Source organism: Bos taurus, chromosome 7 (genome assembly GCF_002263795.3).
Source record: "Bos taurus isolate L1 Dominette 01449 registration number 42190680 breed Hereford chromosome 7, ARS-UCD2.0, whole genome shotgun sequence".
In the NCBI taxonomy this organism is placed as follows: Eukaryota; Metazoa; Chordata; class Mammalia; order Artiodactyla; family Bovidae; genus Bos; species Bos taurus.
In genome coordinates, this window is record NC_037334.1 from 69,261,220 (window position 1) to 69,284,443 (window position 23,224).

General features: G+C 38.9%; 1 protein-coding gene across 6 annotated transcripts in view; it reads right to left on the reverse strand.

The window, feature by feature from the left end:
* Nucleotides 1–23,224, reverse strand: part of SOX30 (SRY-box transcription factor 30) — an 80,323-nt gene that overhangs the window by 43,844 nt on the left and 13,255 nt on the right. For 5 of the 6 annotated variants that reach the window (XM_024994429.2, XM_005209673.5, XM_059888305.1 and 2 more), the window contains 1 exon segment: nucleotides 20,229–20,721. The exons of the other annotated variant lie outside the window; for it this stretch is intronic. In XM_024994429.2, coding sequence (XP_024850197.1) covers nucleotides 20,229–20,721 — 493 coding nt within the window. 6 annotated transcript variants of the gene reach the window in all.

Below are 23,224 nucleotides of genomic sequence, written 5' to 3' on the forward strand. Positions count from 1 at the left end.
ATTAATGTCTTTAATTTGAATATCTTTTTTTCTTGCCTAATTGCTCTGGCTAGAACTTTCAGTACCATGTTGAATAGCAGTGGTGAAAGCAGACATCCTTATCTTGTTCCCCAAATTACAGAGGGAAAGCTTTTGGGCCTTCATCATTGAGTATAATGCTAATTGTCGGTTTTTTGATAAATGTCTTTTATCATATAGAAGAACTTCTATCCCTATTTTACTAAGTTTTGAAATCAGGAATTAATTTTTATCATGAAAAGGTGCTGGATTTTATCAGATGTTTTTTCAGCACCAGTTGAGATGATCAGATGGTTTTGCTCATTCATTGTTTTAATGAAGTGTATTGAATATGACACTGATTGATTTTCTGATGTTAAACCACACTTAGAATTCCTGAGGGAAATCCCACTTGGTCGTGGCATATAATCCTTTTAATACACTGCTGGATTCAGCTTACTAGTATTTTGTTGGTCATATGTTTCTATTCAAAAGGCATTTTGACTTGCAATATTCTTTCTTGTGATGTCTTTTTCTGGCTTTGGTAACAGAGTAATGCTGGCCTTAGAATCATTCCCTTTTATATATTTTGGAAGAATATGAGCAGGATAAGTGTTAATTCTCCTTTAAAACTTTAGTAGAATTCACCAGTGAAGATATCTAGTCCAGGGTTTTTCTTTGTTGGGAGGTTTTTAATTACTGATTCAATCTCTTAATATATTCAATCTCTTGATATATTTAGTCAAGACTTATTTCTTGATAAGTCTGGTTCAGATTTTCTATTTCTTCTTGAGGCAGTTTTGGTAACTTGTGTGCTTGTCCATTTCATCTAGGTCATCTAACTTGGTGTACAATTATTCTATAATTATTATCCTATAATCATTTTTATTTCTATGAGATCAGGATAATGTACCTGATTTCATTTCTATAGATTTCATTACTATAAATTTAGTAATTTATGTCTTTTTTCTTAGCTTAGCTATAAAAGTTTGTCAAATTTGTTATCATTTCAAAAGTAATTTTTTTGACTTTTTTTTCTGTTTCATTAAGCTCTTGTTTTTCTACTCTTTACTCCATTTATCTCTAATCTTTATTACATCCTTCCTTCTACTAGCTTTGGGTTTTATTTGCTCTTTTGTTTCTAGTTCCTTAAGGCATAAAACCAGGTTGTTAATTTAAGATCTTCCTTTTTAAATGTAGGCTAGGGCAGCTATGAATTCCTCTATCAGCACTGCTTCTGTTATATAATTCCTTAAGTTTGGGTATGTTGTGTTTTCATTCATCTCAATGTATTTCCTAATTTTCCTTATGACGTCTTATATGACCAATTGGTTGCTTAAGAGTGTGTTGTTTAATTCCAATATTTGTGAATTTTTCAGTTTCTGTTATTGATGACTAGTTTCATTCCATCATAGCTGGAAAAGAAACTTTGTATGGTTTCAAACTTTAAAAAATTTCTGAGACTCGTTTTGTGATCTAACATATGGCATATCCTACAGAATATACCATTTTCACTTGTTAAGAATCTATAGCCTGTTGTTGGGTTCAGACCATATATATCTGTTAGATCTAGTTGATTCATAGAGTCTTCTATTTCCTTTTTGCCCTTCATCCATTTTTAGATGAATGATCTTCCATTGTTATATAAAGTATTCATAGCTAACATCATACTCAATGGTTAATAGTTTATAAAGTTTTTCCTCTAAAATCAGGAACAAAACAAGGATGCCTACTCTTGCTACTTTTATTCAACATAGTACCAAAAGCCCTAGCCAGGGCAGTTAGGTAAGTAAAAGAAACACAAAGAATTCATATTGGAAACAAGGAGGTAAGATTGTCTCTATTTGCAAATGGCATAATAATATATCTACAAAACCCTAAAAACTCAACCAAAAAAAACCTGTTAGAATTAATTCGTGAACTCAGTAAAGCTGCACAATACAAAATCAATATGCAAAAATCAGTCACATTCCTATACACTAACAACAAACTGCCAGAAAAAGAAAATAAGAAAATCAAGCCCATTTACAATTGCAACAAAAAGAATAAAATACCTAGAAATAAATTTAACCAAGGGTGTGAAAGACTGATACACTGAAAACTATGAGATACTGATGAAAAAACTTTAAAAATGCACAAATAAATGAAAAATTATTCTGTGCTCATGAATTAGAAAAAGTAATATTGTTAAAATGTCTGTATTATCCAAAGCAATCTACAGATTCAGTGAAATAACCTATTAAAATCCAGTGGCATTTTTCACAGAAACAGAACATATCATCCCAATTTTTTTGTGGAAACACAAAAGACAGTGAATAGTCAAAACAGTCTTGAGAAAGAAGAACAAAGCTAGAAGCATTACAATCTCTGATTTCAAACTATAATAACCAAAACAGCATGTATTGGCATAAAAATAATGCATAAGCTCAGTGGAACAGAAAAGAGAGGTATAAATAAACCCATGCCTATGTGGCTAATTAATTCATAGCTATTAATTAACAAAAATAGACAATGGGGAAAAGACAGTAACTTCAATAAATGGTGTTAGAAAAATTAAGATAGCCAAATGCAAATGAATGAAACTGGACCTCTATCTTGTATCATACACAAAACTCAAGTCAAAATGAATTAAAGACTTTAACATAAGGCCTGGAGCCTTAAAACTCCTAGAAGAAAACATAGGCAATAAGCTCCTGACATCCAAATTGGTGATTTTTTTTTGGATTTAACAGCAAAGGCAACAAAAGCAAAAATTAACAAGTGGGCTACATCAAACTCAAAAGCTTCCATACTAAAAGGAAGCCCATCAACAAAATGAAAAGACAACCTACCAAATGAGAGAAAACATTTGCAAACCATACAAAACATTTAATACAAAATTAATATCCAAAATATATGAAGAATTCATATAACTCAATAGCAAAAAAAAAAAAACCCAAACAAACCTCATTTAAAAATGGGCAGAGGATCTAAATAGACAATTTTTTTTTCACAAAGAAGTCACACAGGTAGCCAACAGGTCCAAGAAAAGGTGCTCAATATCACTATTATCAGGGAAATACAAATTACCACCACAATGCTATCAGGAAATGCTGCCATTTGCCACAAAATGGATGGACCTTGAGGATATTATGTTAAGGGAAGTAAGTCAGAGAAAGACAAAAACCATTTGGTCTCACTTATAAGAGGACTCTAAAAACAAAAACCAAACAAACAAAAAAACCCATCTCATAGATACAGAACAGTTGTGTGGTTGCCAGAGATTGGGAGTAAGTGAGCAAAATGGATAAAGGTGGTCCCAATAGGCAAACTTTTTGTTTAAAAAATCAGTAAGCCCTCGGGATGTTATGTAGAGCACAGGGACTACAGTTAATAATACTGAATTGTATTTTTGAAAGTTTCTAAGTGATTAAATCTTAAAATTCTCATCACAAGAAAAAAAAATTTACATTTTATACCTGAAACTAATGTCAATTATATCTCAATAAAAAATAAAGTAGTAAGTCTTCAACAATTATTACATAACTGTGGATTTTCCCCTTCAATCCTGTCAATTTTTGCTTCATGTATTTTAGAGTCCTATTATCATGTATGTATGTAATTATAATTGCTGTATCTTTTTAATGTTTTAAAGTAAATATATGGGAGTTCCCTGGTGGCCGAGCGCTTAGGTTTCCAGGTTTTCACTGCTGCAGCCTGAGTTCAATCCCTGGTCAAAGAACTGAGACCTTGCATAGCCAAAATAGAGAGAGAGAAACAAAATATGTAATGACTTTGTCTCTTGTAACAATTTTTAACATAAAGTTTATTTTGTTTAATATTATTGTAGCCATCTCAGCTGCGTGGAGTATCTGTTTCTGTTTTTTCACTTTCAACCTATTTGTGTCATTGGATCCAAAGTGAGTCTCTTTCTGGGAATTCCTTGGTGGTCCAGTGGTTAGGATTCTGCACATTCACTGCAGGGTGCACAGGCTCAATCTCTGGTCAGGGAACTAAGATTCCACATGCCACATAGTGTGGCCAAAACCAAAAAAAGTTAAAATCTGCTCAGTGAGTACCATGTTTATTTAGTGTATGTGCTGCCGAAGCGAGCACTACCATGTTTATTTAATAAAGTGAGTTTCTTACAGATAAGATTTTTTCCCCCAGTTTCTTCTAGGCTTTTTCAGTCTGTCTGCTGCTTGTCCTGTCCGTTGTCCCTTAACCCAGGCAGCTGTGGACAGTACTACACCTTTAAATATTTTCCACAAACACAAGCTTGGAGGCCACCCCAGCCCTAAGGGAGTTCTTAGGAGAGTCAAATTAAGGTTCCCTCTGAGCCAGCTCCTCAGGAAGCTACCAGACAGGTCAAAAAGCATAATCACAACACTCTCTTTAAGAATAAGGTCTGTGTTGCCTCCTCTAATAGCAACAAGTCACACGAGGAACATGAGTCACCATCTCCTTGGCCATCACTGAACAAGATAACCAGGGATGGTTGTGGCAAAAATTCCACAATGCTATCTTATCAAAATTCAGCAGCTTCTTTCTTCATTAAACACCTCTTCAGATGATTCTGACACTGTTTTTGCCAATGTTAAGTATTGCTTCAGTGGAGAGGTAGATTCTTAGAGATCCCCATTGTGCAACTCTTTGTAACATTCTACCTCAACGGTATTTCACGTTTTGCAAAGTTTTGAGATTATGTTGTTAAATTTATTCCAAAAGTTTTTAAACTCTTCATTTTATTGTAAATGGAATTGTTTTCTCAATTTCATTTTCTGTTTATTCATTGCTACTGTATAAAAATACAATTCTTTTATATATATACAGGTTTTATATCCTGAAAACTTGAATTCTTGTTACTTGTAATAGCCTTTCTATGGATTCCTCAAGATTTCCTGAATATAAGATTGTGTGATACATAAACACAATTTTACTTCTTCTTTTACAATCTAGATACCTTCTATATGCCTTTTATACCTTTTCTTTTTCATGTCTAATTGTCCGAGACTAGTGAGAGTTAAAGTCACTCAGCCGTGTCTGACTCTTTGAGAATCCACGGACTATACAGTCCATGGAATTCTCCAGGCCAAAATACTGGAGTGGGTAGCCTTTCCCTTCGCCAGGGGACCTTCCCAACCCAGAGATCAAACACAGGTCTCCTGAATTGCAGGCAGATTCTTTACTATCTGAGCCACAGGGGAAGCCCAGTGGTCCTAGACTAAACCTCCAAAGAAATACTGAATAGAAGTGACAAAAATGTACATCTGTATCTTATTCTTGATATTAATTGGATCTTGCTGATCTCCAGTCTCTGCCATTAAGTATAACATTAGGTGTTTTTTGTTGACTGTGAGGGTTACTCCATTTCTTCTAAGGGATTCTTGCCCACGGTAGTAGATATAATGGTCATTTGAGTTAAATTCACCCATTCCAGTCCATTTTAGTTCACTGCTTCCTAAAATATCAATGTTCACTCTTGCCACCTCTTGTTTGACCACTTCCAATTTGCCTTGATTCATGAACCAGTGAATTCCGGGTTCCTAGGCAATACTGCTCTTCACAGCATTAGACTTTACTTCTATCACCAGTCACATCCACAACCAGGTGCTATTTTTGCTTTGGCTCCGTCTCTTCATTCTTTCTGGAGTTTTTTTTCCACTGCTCTCCTGTAGCACATTGGGCACCTGCCTACCTGAGGAGTTCATCTTTCAGTGTCCTACCTTTTTGCCGTTTCATGCTGTCCATCGGGTTCTCAGGCAAGAATCAGTTCAGTTCAGTTCAGTCACTCAGTCGTGTTCAACTCTTTGCGGCGCCAGGCCTTCCTGTTCATCACCAACTCCCAGAGTTGACTCAAACTCATTCCATTGAGTTGGTGATGCCATCCAACCACCTCATCCTCTGTCGTCTCCTTCTCCTCCCACCTTCAATCTTTCCCAGCATCAGGGTCTTTTCCAAGGAGTCAGTTCTTCGCATCAGGTGGCCAAAGTATTGGAGCTTCAGCATCAGTCCTTCCAGTGAATATTCAGGACTGATTTCCTTTGGGATGGGCTGGTTGGATCTCCTTGCTGTCCAAGGGACTCTCAAGAGTTTTTGCCAACACCACAGTTCAAAAGCATCAAATCTTTGGTGCTCAGCTTTCTTTACAGTCCAACTCTCACATCCATATAAGACTACTGGAAAAACCATAGCTTTGACTAGACGGACCTTTGTTGGCAAAGACGGACCTTTGTTGGCAAAGTAATGTCTCTACTTTTTAATATGCTGTCTAGGTTGGTAATAGCTTTTCTTCCAAAGAGCAAGCAAGAAATTTCTTCTAATTTCATGGCTGCAGTCACCATCTGCAGTGATTATGGAGCCCAAGAAAAAAAAGTCTGTCACTGTTTCCACTGTTTCCCCATCTATCTGCCATGAAGTGATGGGACCGGATGTCATGATTTTAGTTTTCTGAATGTTGAGTTTTAAGCCAATGTTTTCATTCTCCTCTTTCACTTTTATCAAGAGGGTTTTTAGTTCCTCTTCACTTTCTGCAATAAGGATGGTATCATCTGCATATCTGGGGTTATTGATATTTCTCCTGGCAATCTTGATTCCAGTTTGTGCTTCTTCCAGCCCAGTGTTTCTCATGATGTACTCTGCATATAAGTTAAATAAGCAAGGTGACAATATATAGCCTTGACATACTCCTTTTCCTATTTTGAACCAGTCTGTTGTTCCATGTCCAGTTCTAACTGTTGCTTCCTGACCTGCATATAGGTTTCTCAAGAGGCAGGTCAGGTGGTCTGGTATTCCCATCTCTTTCAGAATTGTCCAGTTTATTGTGATTCACACAGTCAAAGGCTTTGGCATAGTCAATAAATCAGAAACAGATGTTTTTCTGGAACTCTCTTGCTTTTTCCATGATCCAGCGGATGTTGGCAATTTGATCTCTGGTTCCTTTGCCTTTTCTAAAACAAGTGTGAATATCTGGAAGTTCACGGTTCACGTATTGCTGAAGCCGGGCTTGGAGAATTTTGAGCATTACTTTACTAGCATGTGAGATCAGTGCAATTGTGCAGTAGTTTGAGCATTCTTTGGCACTGCCTTTCTTTGGGATAACTGCTTTTAAAACCAGTCAAAAGAAGATTCATACTGCCTTTATGCTTATAGTATTTTTTGTTAAATTTTATTAGAATATAGTTGATTTACAATGTTGTTTGTAAATTATAGCTAGTTTCTGCTATATAGGAAAGTGAAACAGTTATACATATATGTATATGTATATATATATCTACACCATTTTAGGTTTCCTATACTATCTCAACAGTGGAAACAGTGTCAGACTTTATTTTTTTGGGCTTCAAAATCACTGCAGATGGTGACTGCAGCCATAAAATTTAAAGACGCTTACTCCTTGGAAGAAAAGTTTGACCAACCTAGATAGCATATTCAAAAGCAGAGACATTACTTTGCCAACTAAGGTTCGTCTAGTCAAGGCTATGGTTTTTCCTGTGGTCATGTATAGATGTGAGAGTTGGACTGTGAAGAAAGCTGAGCACCGAAGAACTGATGCTTTTGAACTGTGGTGTTGGAGGAGACTCTTGAAAGTCCCTTGGACTGCAAGGAGATCCAACCAGTCCATTCTGAAGGAAATCAGTCCTGGCATTTCTTTGGAAGGAATGATGCTAAAGCTGAAACTCCAGTACTTTGGCCACTTCATGCAAAGAGTTGACTCATTGGAAAAGACTCTGATGCTGGGAGGGATTGGGGGCAGGAGGAGAAGGGGACAATAGAGGATGAGATAGCTGGATGGCATTACTGACTCGATGGATGCGAGTCTGAGTGAACTCCGGGAGTTGGTGATGGACAGGGAGGCCTGGCGTGCTGTGATTCATGGGGTCGCAAAGAGTTGGACATGACTGAGCAACTGAACTGAACTGAACTGAACTGATACTATCTTTTGTAACTGTATTTTTACCTTTACTGGGGCTCTTCGGTACTTTGTTTGTTTTTATCCCAACTACCATTAGAGATCATTTACTTTCAGCCTTAAGAACTCCCTTTGTATTTCTCATAATGCAAATGTGCTAGCAATCTGTTTTGGATTATCTGAGAAATGTCTTTACCTTGGCTTAATTTTTAAAAAATGGCTTCACCGAATATAAGATTCTTAGTTGACTGGGGTTTTTCTTCAGTACTTCAAATATATATTCTAGCCTCCAATGCTGCTGATAGAAAGTCAGATGTTAATTTTATTGGGGTTTCCCTGTACATGATACGAGTGTCTATCTGCCTGACTCTCACTTTCTCTTTGGCTTCATATTTCAGTATTTTACTATGATGTGGCCCTCTGTGGATCTCCTGGCTTTCTTAAATGTATAATATTTTTCATCAAATATGATAAGTCTTCAGCTATTGTATCTTCAAATACTTTCTGCTTTTCTTCTCCTCCCTTTTGATACTTTTATATATACATTGGTGCACTTAATAACGACAGTTCTGATGCTCTGTTCATTTTTCTTCATTCTTTTTTCTCTTTATTCTTCAGGTTATATAATCATTACCAGTCTACTTTCAAGGTTTCTGATTCATTCTCATGTCAGTTCAAGTTCATTTTTGAGTGCCAGTGGCACCCCACTCCAGTACTCTTGCCTGGAAAATCCCATGGATGGAGGAGCCTGGTAGGCTGTAGTCCATGGGGTCGCACAGTGTCGGACACTACCGAGCGACTTCCCTTTCACTTTTCACTTTCATGCATTGGAGAAGGAAATGGCAACCCACTCCAGTGTTCTTGCCTGGAGAATCCCAGGGACGGGGGAGCCGGGTGGGCTTCCGTCTATGGGGTCGCACAGAGTCGGACACGACTGAAGCGACTTAGCAGCAGCAGTAAAGTTTTCATTTTGGTTACTGTGCTTTTCAACTCCAGAATTTCCATTTGGTTCTTTTTATAATTTCTATGCCTTTAATGATAGTATTTGTGAAGAGACATCATCATCACAACTTCTTTTACTTCTTTAAAAATGGTTTCCTTTAATTGCTTGAATATAGTTATAAAGTCTTGGAAGCCTATGTTAAATTTGAGATACGAGCTACCTACCACAGGTAGCTTCTGTTGCTTATTTTTCTCCTCCATGTATGAATGGTACTTTCCTTTTCTTTGCATGTCATAATTTTTGGTTGAAAACAGGATATTTTCAGTAACTCAGGAGTAATAACTTTCAGGAACTCGGGACAACTCTCTTTCACTTTCCTAGGTCTAGTTGTTTTTTTTTTTTTGCTTGTTTTTTTTTGACTTGAAATTTTAGTGAAGTGTATTTCCTCTGCAGTGTAAACCCTGACTGTCACTTCTTAGAGAGCATAGATTTGGACATGAATACAGTCACCCTAGGATGATAATGGTTTTAGCAGGACTCTATCTCTTTCTCTGATTTTTGTGTTAAGCTCTTTGACTCATTTGCCATTACATACAGCTTGAGGATTATACTCATTGCTGGCTGATTGCTCCAAGGTTTCAAAATGTCTTGGGGCAGAGATTGTTCCACAGTCTGACCCAATTAAATTCAGACAGGGGTCAACTGTGAGCAGTCTCTGAGGTTTGTTCTGACTGCAGGAGGGTTCTTAGTGTTTCTTTCCCTAGTTTTTTTGTGTACTAGCTGGCATACAGTTAGATTCTTAGTCTGAGTTCTCAGATCAGGAATCAAACCCTTACCCCTTGCAGTGGAAGCCCAGAATCTTAACCAGTGGACCCTCAGGGAAGTCCCTAGCTTCTTAGTTTTGATTAAGTGATGCCTCTTTTATTTGCTTACCACCAGAATCTCCTTGTTTTCAAGAATGTCCTTATGTATGAACTTCCCCACACTGTTTATGAAAAGTCAAATTCCTTTTGGAGAGAGTTTCTGAGCTCTCTATTCTTATGGCAAAATTTCTGGTTTTCTTCTGCCAGCATAGAACATCTCTTCTAATAGTGACCTGGATCAAGGATGCTCAGGGTCACAGTACTCTCTGTTTGTCATCCTTAAGAGTTGAACAGTTATCCTGTTAGTAGGTGCTGAACAAAGCAAAGGAACCCCCAACCTCTTGGTCACACTCCCCATGAATTTAACCTCTTTAACTAAGCTGGAGAGGATGAGAAATGCTACATCTCTAAGATATTGTATCTCTTGATTAGGAGCTGAGGGAAGAGAAAGCTATCTTCTTGGCCACTCAGAGTTGGATTCCATCAAGTTAACTGAGGGTGCTGCTGCTGCTGCTGCTAAGTCACTTCAGTCATGTCCAACTCTGTGCAACCCCAGAGACAGCAGCCCACCAGGCTCCCCAGTCCCTGGGATTCTACAGGCAAGAACACTGGAGTGGGTTGCCATTTCCTTCTCTAATGCATGAAAGTGAAAAGTGAAAGTGAAGTCTCTCAGTTATGTCCGACTCCCAGCGACCCCATGGACTGCAGCCTATCAGGCTCCTCCATCCACGGGATTTTCCAGGCAAGAGTACTGGAGTGGGTTGCCATTGCCTTCAGTGAGGGATAGTATTTTTCGTGGCCCAAGGGTCATAGACTCTTGCTCTTCTTACCAAGTTTTAGGGTGTATTCTTGAATAAATGTTTCCTTATCTGCAATATGCCCTTAGGACATTTGCCAGAGAATTTAAGTGGTTGGTCTTTAAAAATAGTTTTTACCAGTTATGCTTCTTTGCTTGGGAGTAGGTTCACAGAACTCCTCATGCTGCCATTTCAGAAAGGAAACTCCCTCTCTCTTATCCTTGTATCATACTATTTCTATCCTTAAGCTTTGTTTTGGATACAGTTAGTTACTTGAAAACAGTAACTTTGATCACTTCAGGTCTTGATTTTAAGAATTTTTAGATAAAACCATAGCAACATTTAGTCTCACTTCAGTTCAGTTCAGTCACTCAGTCGTGTCCGACTCTTTGCGACCCCATGAATCGCAGCACGCCAGGCCTCCCTGTATATCATCATCTCCTGGAGTTCACTGAGACTCACGTCCATCGAGTGAGTGATGCCATCCAGCCATCTCATCCTCTATTGTCCCCTTCTCCTCCTGCCCCCAATCCCTCCCAGCATCAGAGTCTTTTCCAATGAGTCAACTCTTTGCATGAGGTGGCCAAAGTACTGGAGTTTCAGCTTTAGCATCATTCCTTCCAAAGAAATGCCAGGACTGATTTCCTTCAGAATGGACTGGTTGGATCTCCTTGCAGTCCAAGGGACTCTCTCAAGAGTCTCCTCCAACACCACAGTTCAAAAGCATCAGTTCTTCGGTGCTCAGCTTTCTTCACAGTCCAACTCTCACATCTATACATGACCACAGGAAAAACCATAGCCTTGACTAGATGAACCTTAGTTGGCAAAGTAATGTCTCTGCTTTTGAATATGTTACCTAGGTTGGTCATAACTTTTCTTCCAAGGAGTAAGTGTCTTTGAATTTCATGGCTGCAGTCACCATCTGCAGTGATTTTGGAGCCCAAAAAAATAAAGTCTGACACTGTTTCCCCATCTATTTCCCACGAAGTGATGGGACCAGATGCCATGATCTTCGTTTTCTCAATGATGAGCTTTAAGCCAACATATAGTCTAGATCTAGCTAAAACAAGACTCTCCAAGTAGTCAATATCCCATCAAGGTTTTCTAATCTTGTTTGGTTAGAAAAAGAAATATTCCCAGCCTGGTGTGAGTGTTGGGCACTGCTGTCTCTGATTTGTTGGACAGTTTTTTCAACAATCTTGGGTAATGTTCCTCACATGCATCAGCTGATCAGCATTCAGCTGAATACTCAAAAAGGAACCTATGCAGAGATCCAGAATTCTTGCATTGTGCAACCTTCCTCTCTCAAGTACTCTATCCCAAGAATTCTAGCTGAGTTGGTTTCATTGGACTCTCGGTTCTATGTCCTCCACTCTGCAAGTCTACAAGGATCTCCTTGTGTTTCTCCTTCCTGTTTCCATGTCTCCTTCCATGGTTTCCAGGCCAGTAAGCAGGGGAGATTTCAAGGCTTACCTCATTTATTTTCTCTCTCTCAGGGATCTTCATATTCATTGCTGATAAACAGTGTCTTGAAAACTATATATTTTGCCTTTTTTTTTTTTTTAAATCATTTCAGATGAGGGTAGATTCAGCCCTAATCTTGGCTGGTACAGAAGTCCTCTTTAATTATTTGAAATATGGTTTTTAGTCTCTTCCTGATATTCAGTTCTGAAATCTGAAATCAGTTCTGAAATTCTGAAAGAGATGGGAATACCAGACCACCTGATGCCTCTTGAGAAACCTATATGCAGGTCAGGAAGCAACAGTTAGAACTGGACGTGCAACAACAGACTGGTTACAAATAGGAAAAGGAGTACGTCGAGGCTGTATATTGTCTCCCTGCTTATTTAACTTATATGCAGAGTATATCATGAGAAATGCTGGGCTGGAAGAAGCACAAGCTGGAATCAAGATTGCCAGGAGAAATATCAATAACCTCAGATATGCAGATGACATCACTCTTATGGCAGAAAGCGAAGAGAAACTAAAGAGCCTCTTGATGAAAGTGAAAAAGGAGAGTGAAAAAGTTGGCTTAAAGCTCAACATTCGGAAAACTAAGATCATGGCATCCGGTCCCATCACTTCATGGCAAATAGATGGGGAAACAGTGGCTGACTTTTATTTTTCTGGGCTCCAAAATCACTGCAGATGGTAACTGCAGCCATGAAATTAAAAGACACTTACTCCCTGGAAGGAAAGTTATGACCAACCTAGACAGCATATTAAAAAGCAAAGACATTACTTTGCCAACAAAGGCCCATCTAGTCAAGGCTATGGTTTTTAAAGTGGTCATGTATGGATGTGAGAGTTGGACTATAAAGAAACCTGAGCGCCGAAGAATTGATGCTTTTGAACTGTGGTGTTGGAGAAGACTCTTGAGGGTCTCTTGGACTGCAAGAGGATCCAACCAGTCCATCCTAAAAGGGATCAGTCCTGGGTGTTCATTGGAAAGACCGATGTTGAAGCTGAAACTCCAGTATTCTGGCTACCTAATGAAGAGCTGACTCATCTGAAAAGACCCTGATGCTGGGGAAGCCTGAGGGCAGGAGGAGAAGGGGACGACAGAGGATAAGATGGTTGGATGGCATCACCGACTCAGTGGACATGGGTTTGAGTGGACTCTGGGAGTTGGTGATGGACAAGGAGGCCTGGCATGCTGCAGTTCATGGGGTCTCCAAGAGTCGGACATGACTGAGCGATTGAACTGAACTGAACTGATATTCACTTATTTCAGATTCTTGGATATTATTCTTACTATTTGTAGCATGTATTGACTCTTGCTCTTAATGAATCCTTTCCTTGTGTTCTATATGCTAAAGCTCACCTTTAATAATAATTCTCTCCCTTTGGAAATTCCTAAGTGGCTTGAATGGTTGAGGTATCTCCTTTAGAATAGTTGTCCCAGGTAAGTCATCCCAGAACTAATTTGTGTGTTAGTTTATCAAGTGGATAGGGTGATTTTAGATTCTCAATCAGTGTGCAGTGTAATCTGGAGTTTTTATATCTAACAGAAGACCTTTTTCCATATATAGCCCTGGATAAAAACAAGTTTCCTTTGTGCTTTGTCTGGATCAGTGATAAAAAAATCTTCTATTCCTTTATCAAGGTTGAGAGGCCTTTTTACGGTCTTAGCTTTATGAAGGGGCTTCCCTGGTGGCTCAGATGATAAAGAATCCACCTGCAACACGGGAGACCTGGGTTCTATCCCTAGTTTGGGAAGATCCCCTGGAGGAGGCCATGACAACACATTCCAATATTCTTGCCTGGAGAATCCCCATGGACAGAGGAGCCTGGCGGGTTACAGTCCATAGAGTCACACAGAGTCAGACATGACTGAAGTGACAAAGCAGCAGCAACAGCAGCTTTATGAAGAGGTTTTAAGTTTCACCTCCTCACCTTGAGAAGAGTCAAGACCTCATTTTCTCTCTTTATGTAGGCATTAAAACCCAAGTTTATAAATGCTGAGACTATTTCTGAATCTGCAAACTATCCCCACGACCACTGTACAAGTTTTCAGCTTATTGGTCATTTTGACAAAGGGGGATTTATTTTCCTTTTTTATGATTTCAGCTAGGTATTAAATTGTTCATATTTAAATTCAACATTTATAATAGTTATAGCAGAAGGTATTCCATATTAGCTGAATCTATCTTGTTTTGGAACTATAAATTCTATCCTCTACAAGAATTAGGCAAAATATTGTATATGTATGTAAATGTATATTATAATAGGAAATAGGTCCAAAACCTCAATCAAATTCTTTAATAGGTCTATAAGCCAAACAAGGATTAAGGATAACTGCTTTGTAATTTTTGATCTGTTTGTCCAAAATCTTACAGTTAAGATGCTATATATTTCCACAAATTTAGAATTTTTGGACTTAACTTCCCTAAAAGATATATAGATATGTTTGATTATAGTTTTATATATTTCAAGCTATGCTATGCTAAGTCACTTCAGTCATGTCCGACTCTGTGTGACCCCACAGACGGCAGCCCACCAGGCTCCCTCGTCCCTGGGATTCTCCAGGCAAGAACACTGGAGTGGGTTGCCGTTTCCTTCTCCAATGCAAGAAAGTGAAAAGTGAAAGTGAAGTCACTCAGTCGTGTCCGACTCTTAGCAACCCCAAGGATTGCAGCCTAACAGGCTCCTCTGTCCATGGGATCTTCCAAGCAAGAGTACTGGAGTGGGGTGCCATTACTTTCTCCGATTTCAAGCTAATAAATTCCAATTTATCATTCATATACATTCTATATCCCTAATCGCAATACACTTTTGAACACATATATTTACTCAATGGCCAATAGAATGAAGATTCTAGGTATCTCCTTTGTATGTGAAAGTATAAATACTGCAAGAAGTAGGAAGAATAGAAGAAAAGGTGGGGGTAAAAAGGATAACTAAGAAAGTAACACACTGATTATATTCTTTGCAGCCAAAGATGGAGAAGCTCTATACAGTCAGCAAAAACAAGACCGGGAGCTGACTGTGGCTCAGATCATGAACTCCTTATTGCCAAATTCAGACTTAAGTTGAAGATAGTGGGGAAAACCACTAGACCATTCAGGTATGACCTAAATCAAATCCCTTATGATTATACAGTGGAAGTGAGAAATAGATTTAAGGGACTAGATCCGATAGATAGAGTGCCCGATGAACTATGGATGGAAGTTCGTGGCACTGTATAGGAGACAGGGATCAAAGCTATCCCCATGGAAAAGAAATGCAAAAAAGCAAAATGGCTGTCTGGGGAGACCTTACAAATAGCTGTGAAAAGAAGAGAAGCAAAAAGCAAAGGAGAAAAGGAAAGATATAAGCATCTGAATGCAGAGTTCCAAAGAATAGCAAGAAGAGATAAGAAAGCCTTCCTCAGCAATCAATGCAAAGAAATAGAGGAAAACAACAGAATGGGAAAGACTAGAGATCTCTTCAAGAAAATTAGAGATACCAAGGGAACATTTCATGCAAAGATGGGCTCGATACAGGACGGAAATGGTATGGACCTAACAGAAGCAGAAGATATTAAGAAGAGGTGGCAAGAAGACACAGAAGAACTGTACAAAAAAGATCTTCACGACCAAGATAATCACGATGGTGTGGTCACTCACCTAGAGCCAGATATCCTAGAATGTGAAGTCAAGTGGGCCTTAGAAAGCATCACTATGAACAAAGCTAGTGGAGGTGATGGAATTCCAGTTGAGCGATTTAAAATCCTGGAAGATGATGCTGTGAAAGTGCTACACTCAATATGCCAGCAAATTTGGAAAACTCAGCAGTGGCCACAGGACTGCAAAAGGTCAGTTTTCATTCCAATCCCAAAGAGAGGCAATGCCAAAGAATGCTCAAACTACCACACAATTGCACTCATCTCACACGCTAGTAAAGTAATGCTCAAAATTCTCCAAGCCAGGCTTCAGCAATACATGAACCGTGAACTTCCAGATGTTCAAGTTGGTTTTAGAAAAGGCACAGGAACCAGAGATCAAATTGCCAACATCTGCTGGATCATGGAAAAAGCAAGGGAGTTCCAGAAAAACAGCTATTTCTGCTTTATTGACTATGCCAAAGCCTTTGACTGTGTGGATCACAACAAACTGTGGAAAATTCTGGAAGAGGTGGGAATACCAGACCACCTGACCTGCCTCTTGAGAAATCTATATGCAGGTCAGGAAGCAACAGTTACAACTGGACATGGAACAACAGATTGGTTCCAAATAGGAAAGGGAGTACGTCAAGGCTGTATATTGTCACGCTGCTTATTTAACTTCTATGCAGAGTACATCATGAGAAACGCTGGGCTGGAAGAAGCACAAGCTGGAATCAAGATTGCCAGGAGAGAAATATCAATAACCTCAGATATGCAGATGACACCATCCTTATGGCAGAAAGTGCAGAGGAACTAAAAAGCCTCTTGATGAAAGTGAAAGAGGAGAGTGAAAAAGTTGGCTTAAAGCTCAACATTCAGAAAACGAAGATCATGGCATCTGGTCCCATCACTTCATGGGAAATAGATGGGGAAACAGTGGAAACAGTGTCAGACTTTATTGTTTTGGGCTCCAAAATAACTGCAGATCATGATTGCAGCTATGAAATTAAAAGACGCTTATTCCTTGGAAGAAAAGTTATGACCAACCTAGATAGCATATTCAAAAGCAGAGATATTACTTTGCCAACAAAGGTCTGTCTAGTCAAGGCTATGGTTTTTCCAGTAGTCATGTTTGGATATTAGAGTTGGACTGTGAAGAAAGCTGAGCGCCGAAGAATTGATGCTTTTGAATTGTGTTGGAGAAGACTCTTGAGAGTCCCTTGGACTGCAAGGAGATCCAACCAGTCCATTCTAAAGGAGATCAGTCCTGGGTGTTTTTTCGAAGGAATGATGCTAAAGCTGAAACTCCAGTACTTTGGCCACCTCATGCAAAGAGTTGACTCACTGGGAAAGACTCTGATGCTGGGAGGGATTGGGGGTAGGAGGAGAAGGGGACGACAGAGGATGAGATGGCTGGATGGCATCACTGACTCAATGGACGTGAGTTTGAGTGAACTCCGGGAGTTGCTGATGGACAGGGAGGCCTGGCGTGCTGCAGTTCATGGGGTCGAAAAGAGTCAGACATGACTGAGCTACTGAACTGAACTGAACATAGTACAGGAAGAGAGAGTCTTAATAGGCATAGTATGAAGATGGTTACGATACAAAGGCAGGAGGATTTAGTCCCAGACCTAGGGATCAGTATTTCTAAGTGCCTCTCTGTTTCATAAAATGATTCCTTGATTAAAATGCCTAAACTCCGTGGTTTTTACTCTAGATACATAGGGCAAAATATCAAATATGTATATTTGGTATATATTTACCAAATATATATATCAAATGTCATTATAATTACGGTATTGGAATGGCTGAATAATTCCATATGTAATTTGATTAGATTAAGGAAGAAATATCTTTATAGATGATCCTGTTATTAGTGGGAGAAGAGCCAATTGAAAAATTGAGAAGGAATCAATTAATTCTGTTATTTAGCCAGACTGGATTTTACTGAAGTATATTATGTAAACAAACATAAATAAGATTACCCATATCCCTGGGGAAATTACCATTGCACAGATTACAGGTAGAAGTTATAAAGGAAATTAGACAATACTATAATTTATAAGGCTGGTCTTGTTTTGGAAAACTATATTCGGCTTCATGTTTACAGCTGACATAGTTCTTTGACATTCTTACATGAAATAAAATTCAGTATAATACTGCTGACTCACTTCATTTGGTTCATCTAATAGCATTATTATTAATTAGCAATAATACCATTCAAGATGGAGATATATTTTCTGTCTCCTAATGACATATTTTCCAGAGTTTCTTTCCAAAATGTTCTTTAAGCTATCAATGGTTTGTAAATTAACAGCCAAATCCTGTAAGTCTTGTCATGAGTAAGGAAGATAAATTTCCTATGATTTTATTTACTTATTGCATAAAAAAAAAATTTCCTGCCCGAAAGTCTACTTGACTACACTACTTTTCCATTCAAAAATACAGGATGCATTTTCCATGTGATTCTCCTCTAGAAACTAACATCTACCAAGCAAGAGAAGCCATTATATTGAGAAGCCTTAGTGATACAGTGAAAAAAAAAAACAAACACCGAATTAAAAATCATACAGCAAATCTAAGTTTGACTACTGGCTCTGCCGTTTACCAGTTGTGTGACTTTGCTGCTGCTGCTAAGTCACTTCAGTCGTGTCCGGCTCTGTGAGACCCCACAGACAGCAGCCCACCAGGCTCCCCCATTCCTGGGATTCTCCAGGCAAGAATACTGGAGTGGGTTGCCATTTCCTTCTCCAATGCATGAAAGTGAAAAGTGTGACCTTAACAAAGCTATTTATCTAACAGTTGATCACTTTCTTTATCTGAAAAAGTAAAGGGATAATTATGCCAAAAACAAAGGATTACTCTGAGAATTTTAGATAAAAATACCAAGTTCTCAAAATGCTAAAAAGAAAAAACAACAACAACTGAAGTAAGATTGTGCTATACACCTATTCTAGATGCCTCTTCTTCAACTTTAATGTAAGTACTGTTCAAGTCTTTCTTGTACTACAAAATGAATTATGTAACAAAGATAAAATTTCACCAATTTTAAGTTTGTGAACCTCAAGGTTCTAACTAAGAATGATCTTTCAAACCTACTCATTTATTAAATTCCAGCTATGTCCTTAGCACTCTTCTCATATGTTAAAAAAAAAAACAAAAATAACACTGTAAAATTCTCTAAAATTCCTATAAAATCTCAGACCCTAACAGATAGCAATGAGAAGAGATCCTAGCCTTGCTGCTGCTGCTACTAAGTCGCATCAGTCGTGTCCGACTCTGTGTGACCCCATAGACGGCAGCCCACCAGGCTCCCCCGTCCCTGGATTCTCCAAGCAAGAACACTGGAGTGCCATTTTCTTCTCCAATGCATGAAAGTGAAAAGTGAAAGTGAAGTCACCCAGTCGTGTCCGACTCTAGCAACCCCATGGACTACAGCCTACCAGGCTCCTCTGTCCATGGGATTTTCCAGGCAAAAGTACTGGAGTGGGCTGCCATTGCCTTCTCTGGATCCTAGCCTTAGGAGTCTCTTAAAGTCTGGCTTCTTGAACCAAAAGACTTCTGAAAGCTGTTAAAGAAGAGCCCATTGGAAAAACAAAACAAACCACAAACAGCAGTATCTCCCTTTCTCCTAATCTGATCCTCTATTTTCACTTTCTTTTAGTTCTGTACTAAAGACTTGAAAGCAAGCAATTCCACTATGATTTGAAGCAACATAATACACACTAAAAAAACTTCTTTGAGGCTTTGGTACACCCAAGTAGGCAGTAGTTTTACTTTCTAAATAAGTAACAATAAAAGATGGGTATTAAACAGTCTCAACAGAAATCATCTCTGTTTATACATTTAACAGCAACTGAAAAGTAGAGGTTAGTGCCACTCTATCAAAATGCTTTCAAAGTTAAATTCTATCACTCCAAAATGAAAAGTTACAAATGTTTTCCTTAGATACATCCCTGTGAAAATAATTTCTCTTACTGATAATTTACCTAAGAAACTTTTTGGTTTATTAACAAGGGTCCTGAGAGGGTAAATAACTTGGGACAAGTCATTCAACCTCTTAGGCCAGTGCTCTCTATATTCTTGCTATTCAAAGTATTCCATAAACCACAGAATTGACATCATTTGGGAGCTTGTTAGAAATGCAGAATATCCGGTTTACTGTAACCCTGTATAGGAACCTACTGTAACCCACACCTACTGACTCAGAATCTCATTTTATTAAGATCACATGTGATTTATATACATACAGAAGTTTCAGAACCACACTTACTATTCAGTAAGGGGGTTGGACTAAATGATCTTAAGGTCACTTACAACTGATGATTTTTTTTAAGAGAGAAATCAGATCTGACAACATTGGAGCCTGTATTCTCATGTGGCAACAGCAGGCTGGAACTCAGTAGCAACTGCCCCCTAAGATGGGGCATGCACTCTCCTTGGCTCCTATCCAGCCCCTCCATATACTCATATCAACTGGTTGGCCCCTGTCTAGCCACTAAACTAAATTAGATACAAAACAGGATTGAGGAAGTTCCTTTTTCAGTAAATAAGAGGCTTTCAGGGGTAAAAATTCATTAACTATGAATGAATAGTTTTAGGTGAAAGGTGAAAGCACTTTCAGGTGAAAGGAAATAAACTATTCATTTACCTTGATGGGAAGTAGTGAGGTCCAGGTAGGAAGTAAGGGTGATGAAAAGAGAATCTTGGTGGTGTCCCAAACAATGCAGCTGGATGGCCAAGGGGAGAGGGCTGGTAGATGTGTGAGTGTGGAATAGGAGGAGCCTGGGAAATTGGAGTACTTCTCGGACAAGTGGAAACGCTGGGATACTCCTTGGGAGGTTGGATGGTTGAGGTTGCAAATCTGGAATGGGCAGGACTTGCACTAGTCGGAATCCTGTTGGTGCTCTCCAGAGAAACAGGAGTGGGTCTCTTCACAGAGCGACTGACTCCAGAATGCAGCTGATGAGTGTCCGCTTGGGAGGGCCCAGCAAAGCGCTGGGGTGGGAGTGCTGGACGGAGGGGCAGACTTGGAGCCTGGACAGCCACCTGGGCAGTACTGGAGACGCTGGGCTGGAAAAGTGTGATGGGGCTTGGACGCTGGACTGCAGGTGTGGGCAGCTGGATGGTTGGTGGAGATTCACCTTCAGAAATAAAAACAGCCTATGTCAGGCATGAATTGAGTCACTATTTTTTCTTTTTTCAGCAGAACTTAATGAACTGTATAACCAGAAGCCTCCACTAACCTTCTTACCTAAGAACATCACCACTCTATTTCTTTCATAGTATCCTGACAAACTGAAGCCATCTTGTTCATTTATTTTACATTCTTGTCTCTCTTTCCCACCTAGATTCTAAATGCCCTAAGAGGAGAGACCTTTTCTGTTTTGTTCATTACTGTATCCCCAGGGTTCAAAATTCTGCCTGACAAAGAATAGGTCCTTAAAAAAAATATTTTTGGATGAATAAATAAATGAATAAAATGTCTAAGTGAAAGAAATACAAATGCTGGAATATATATATATAAATATTTCTAAAAGAAATAATATGAAACTATTGATAGTGGTTCCTTTTAAAAGACGGTCATCTGGAAGAGGAGACAGGGCCATGGGAAGCCAGACTTTCATTTTATACCTATTGGGACCATTTGAATTTTCTATTCTCTAAATATATCAATTTTATGTATTAATAGAGGTTACATCATAACAGTATGGGTCATTTTTTAAATTTTGTATACTCTATGATAAACTAAATTATGAATGACATTTTTTATTTTATTTTTATTTTTTTTTAAATTTTGGCGGCGGCGTCGACAGCGGCCGCAGCAGTCTCAGGTAGCAGAGCTGCTGCCGGAGGCGGCGGAAACCGCCTGCCGTGTCCCGGACGCTCTCCGGATGACGTCACCGCTGACCTTTGCATTGTGGGGCGGGAGGTCTGAATGACATTTTTTAATTGAAAAAAATTAAAGAAACCATCAGTAAAATTATTTTGCTATATTATTGCATCCAGTGTGAATACATAAGGAAATTCCCAAAAGGGACTATGACTTGCCATTGGTCAGCAATTTGTGAGATAGGAAAGCATATTATTCCAGCATGGCAAGATGGAGATAGCAGAATTTTTAGAGGCAACTAAAATAATCATGTATTTTATCTTTTTGATCCTGAAGAAGAAGGACCGCTGACTGAGTTACTAAGTTACTCAAAAGACACATTTAGCCTAAATTTAACTAACCTTCTCCAAAGAAATACAGAGAGAAGCCAAAGTAATAGATTCATGATCGAGTTTACTTCAGTGCAGTTACGTCTCTATTAATATAGAAGATGCAGTCCAAGAACAGACTCTATGGTTAGAAATGTTTCTGTCAGAGGCCAAAAGGATTGTCAATCTTCTCTCAGTCTTGGCCAGGTAACACATTCCTCTCCTTCCTTCTCTCCAGGTAAGTCAAATAACTATCACCCTTAAACCTGGAGGTAGGGAATGAAGAGATATACCCATCTGCTTCAAGATGGCCTCTGACCCAGTGAAATAGAGGCAACACAGAGCAGTGTACAGATGAAGCTGTCATGATTCTCAGTTAATGGGGTTAAATGGACTAGCCTTCCCATATGTGAGGCACAGGCTTTAGGCCTTCCTGATTAATCAAGCATAAAGTAATCTCCCTTTTCATGTTCCTTCAGAAACTATAAATCTATCACATATTATAAAAATAGTGTAAATTTGCAGGTCTGCCACCCTTACCATAAAACTGGGAGCTCAAGAGCAGGAACAGTTTAATTCATAGTAGTAGCCCCATTATCTTTTGCACAGAACCTGGTTAATAAGTTAAGAAACGTATGTATGACTGCTGCTGCTAAGTCGCTTCAGTCGTGTCCAACTCTGTGCAACCCCATAGACGGCAGCCCACCAGGCTCCCTTGTCCCTGGGATTCTCCAGGCAAGAACACTGGAGCGGGTTGCCATTTCCTTCTCCAATGCATGAAAGTGAAAAGTGAAAGTGAAGCCGCTCAGTCATGTCCGACTATTAGCGACCCCATGGACTGCAGCCTACCAGGCTCCTCCGTCCATGGGATTTTCCAGGCAAGAGTACTGGAATGGGGTACCATTGCCTTCTCCCTATGTATGACTAGATGAAAGAAAAAACAAACAAGCTTACAGATGACAGAACCTCTATCTCTGATCTTGTACAAAAAAATCTCCTCTAAATGCATATTACACCAGGCTGACTTGTAAAATCTCTCAAAGTTTTATTCACTGAATTATCACTGCACTCAAGACATCTGCTCCTAAAATCTACCTCTGATGCAGATTTTCTTTTCCTGCGCAGTATGAAGTTAAGTAAGAAGAAGTGTTGTGTACCGCTTCTGAGACTGGCCCATAAAAAACTCTCATGCACAATCCTCCAGGCTGTTAGTCCTCAAAAAAGAAATATGCTCTTTTTAGGCAAAGGAAACAAAAAATTATAGGAGCTGTAGTTACTTCAGTTACTGAAGAAGAAAGAGACTCAGTCTTTTAGCTGATACCAAATGTTCTTTTCTACCAAAGATATTTTTTATAAAATAAGGGGAACCAGTGAAGCATGAGGTGATAAAACCATGCACTCATTTACTTAAACAAACATTTACCAAGTAACTAACATTTTGACCTG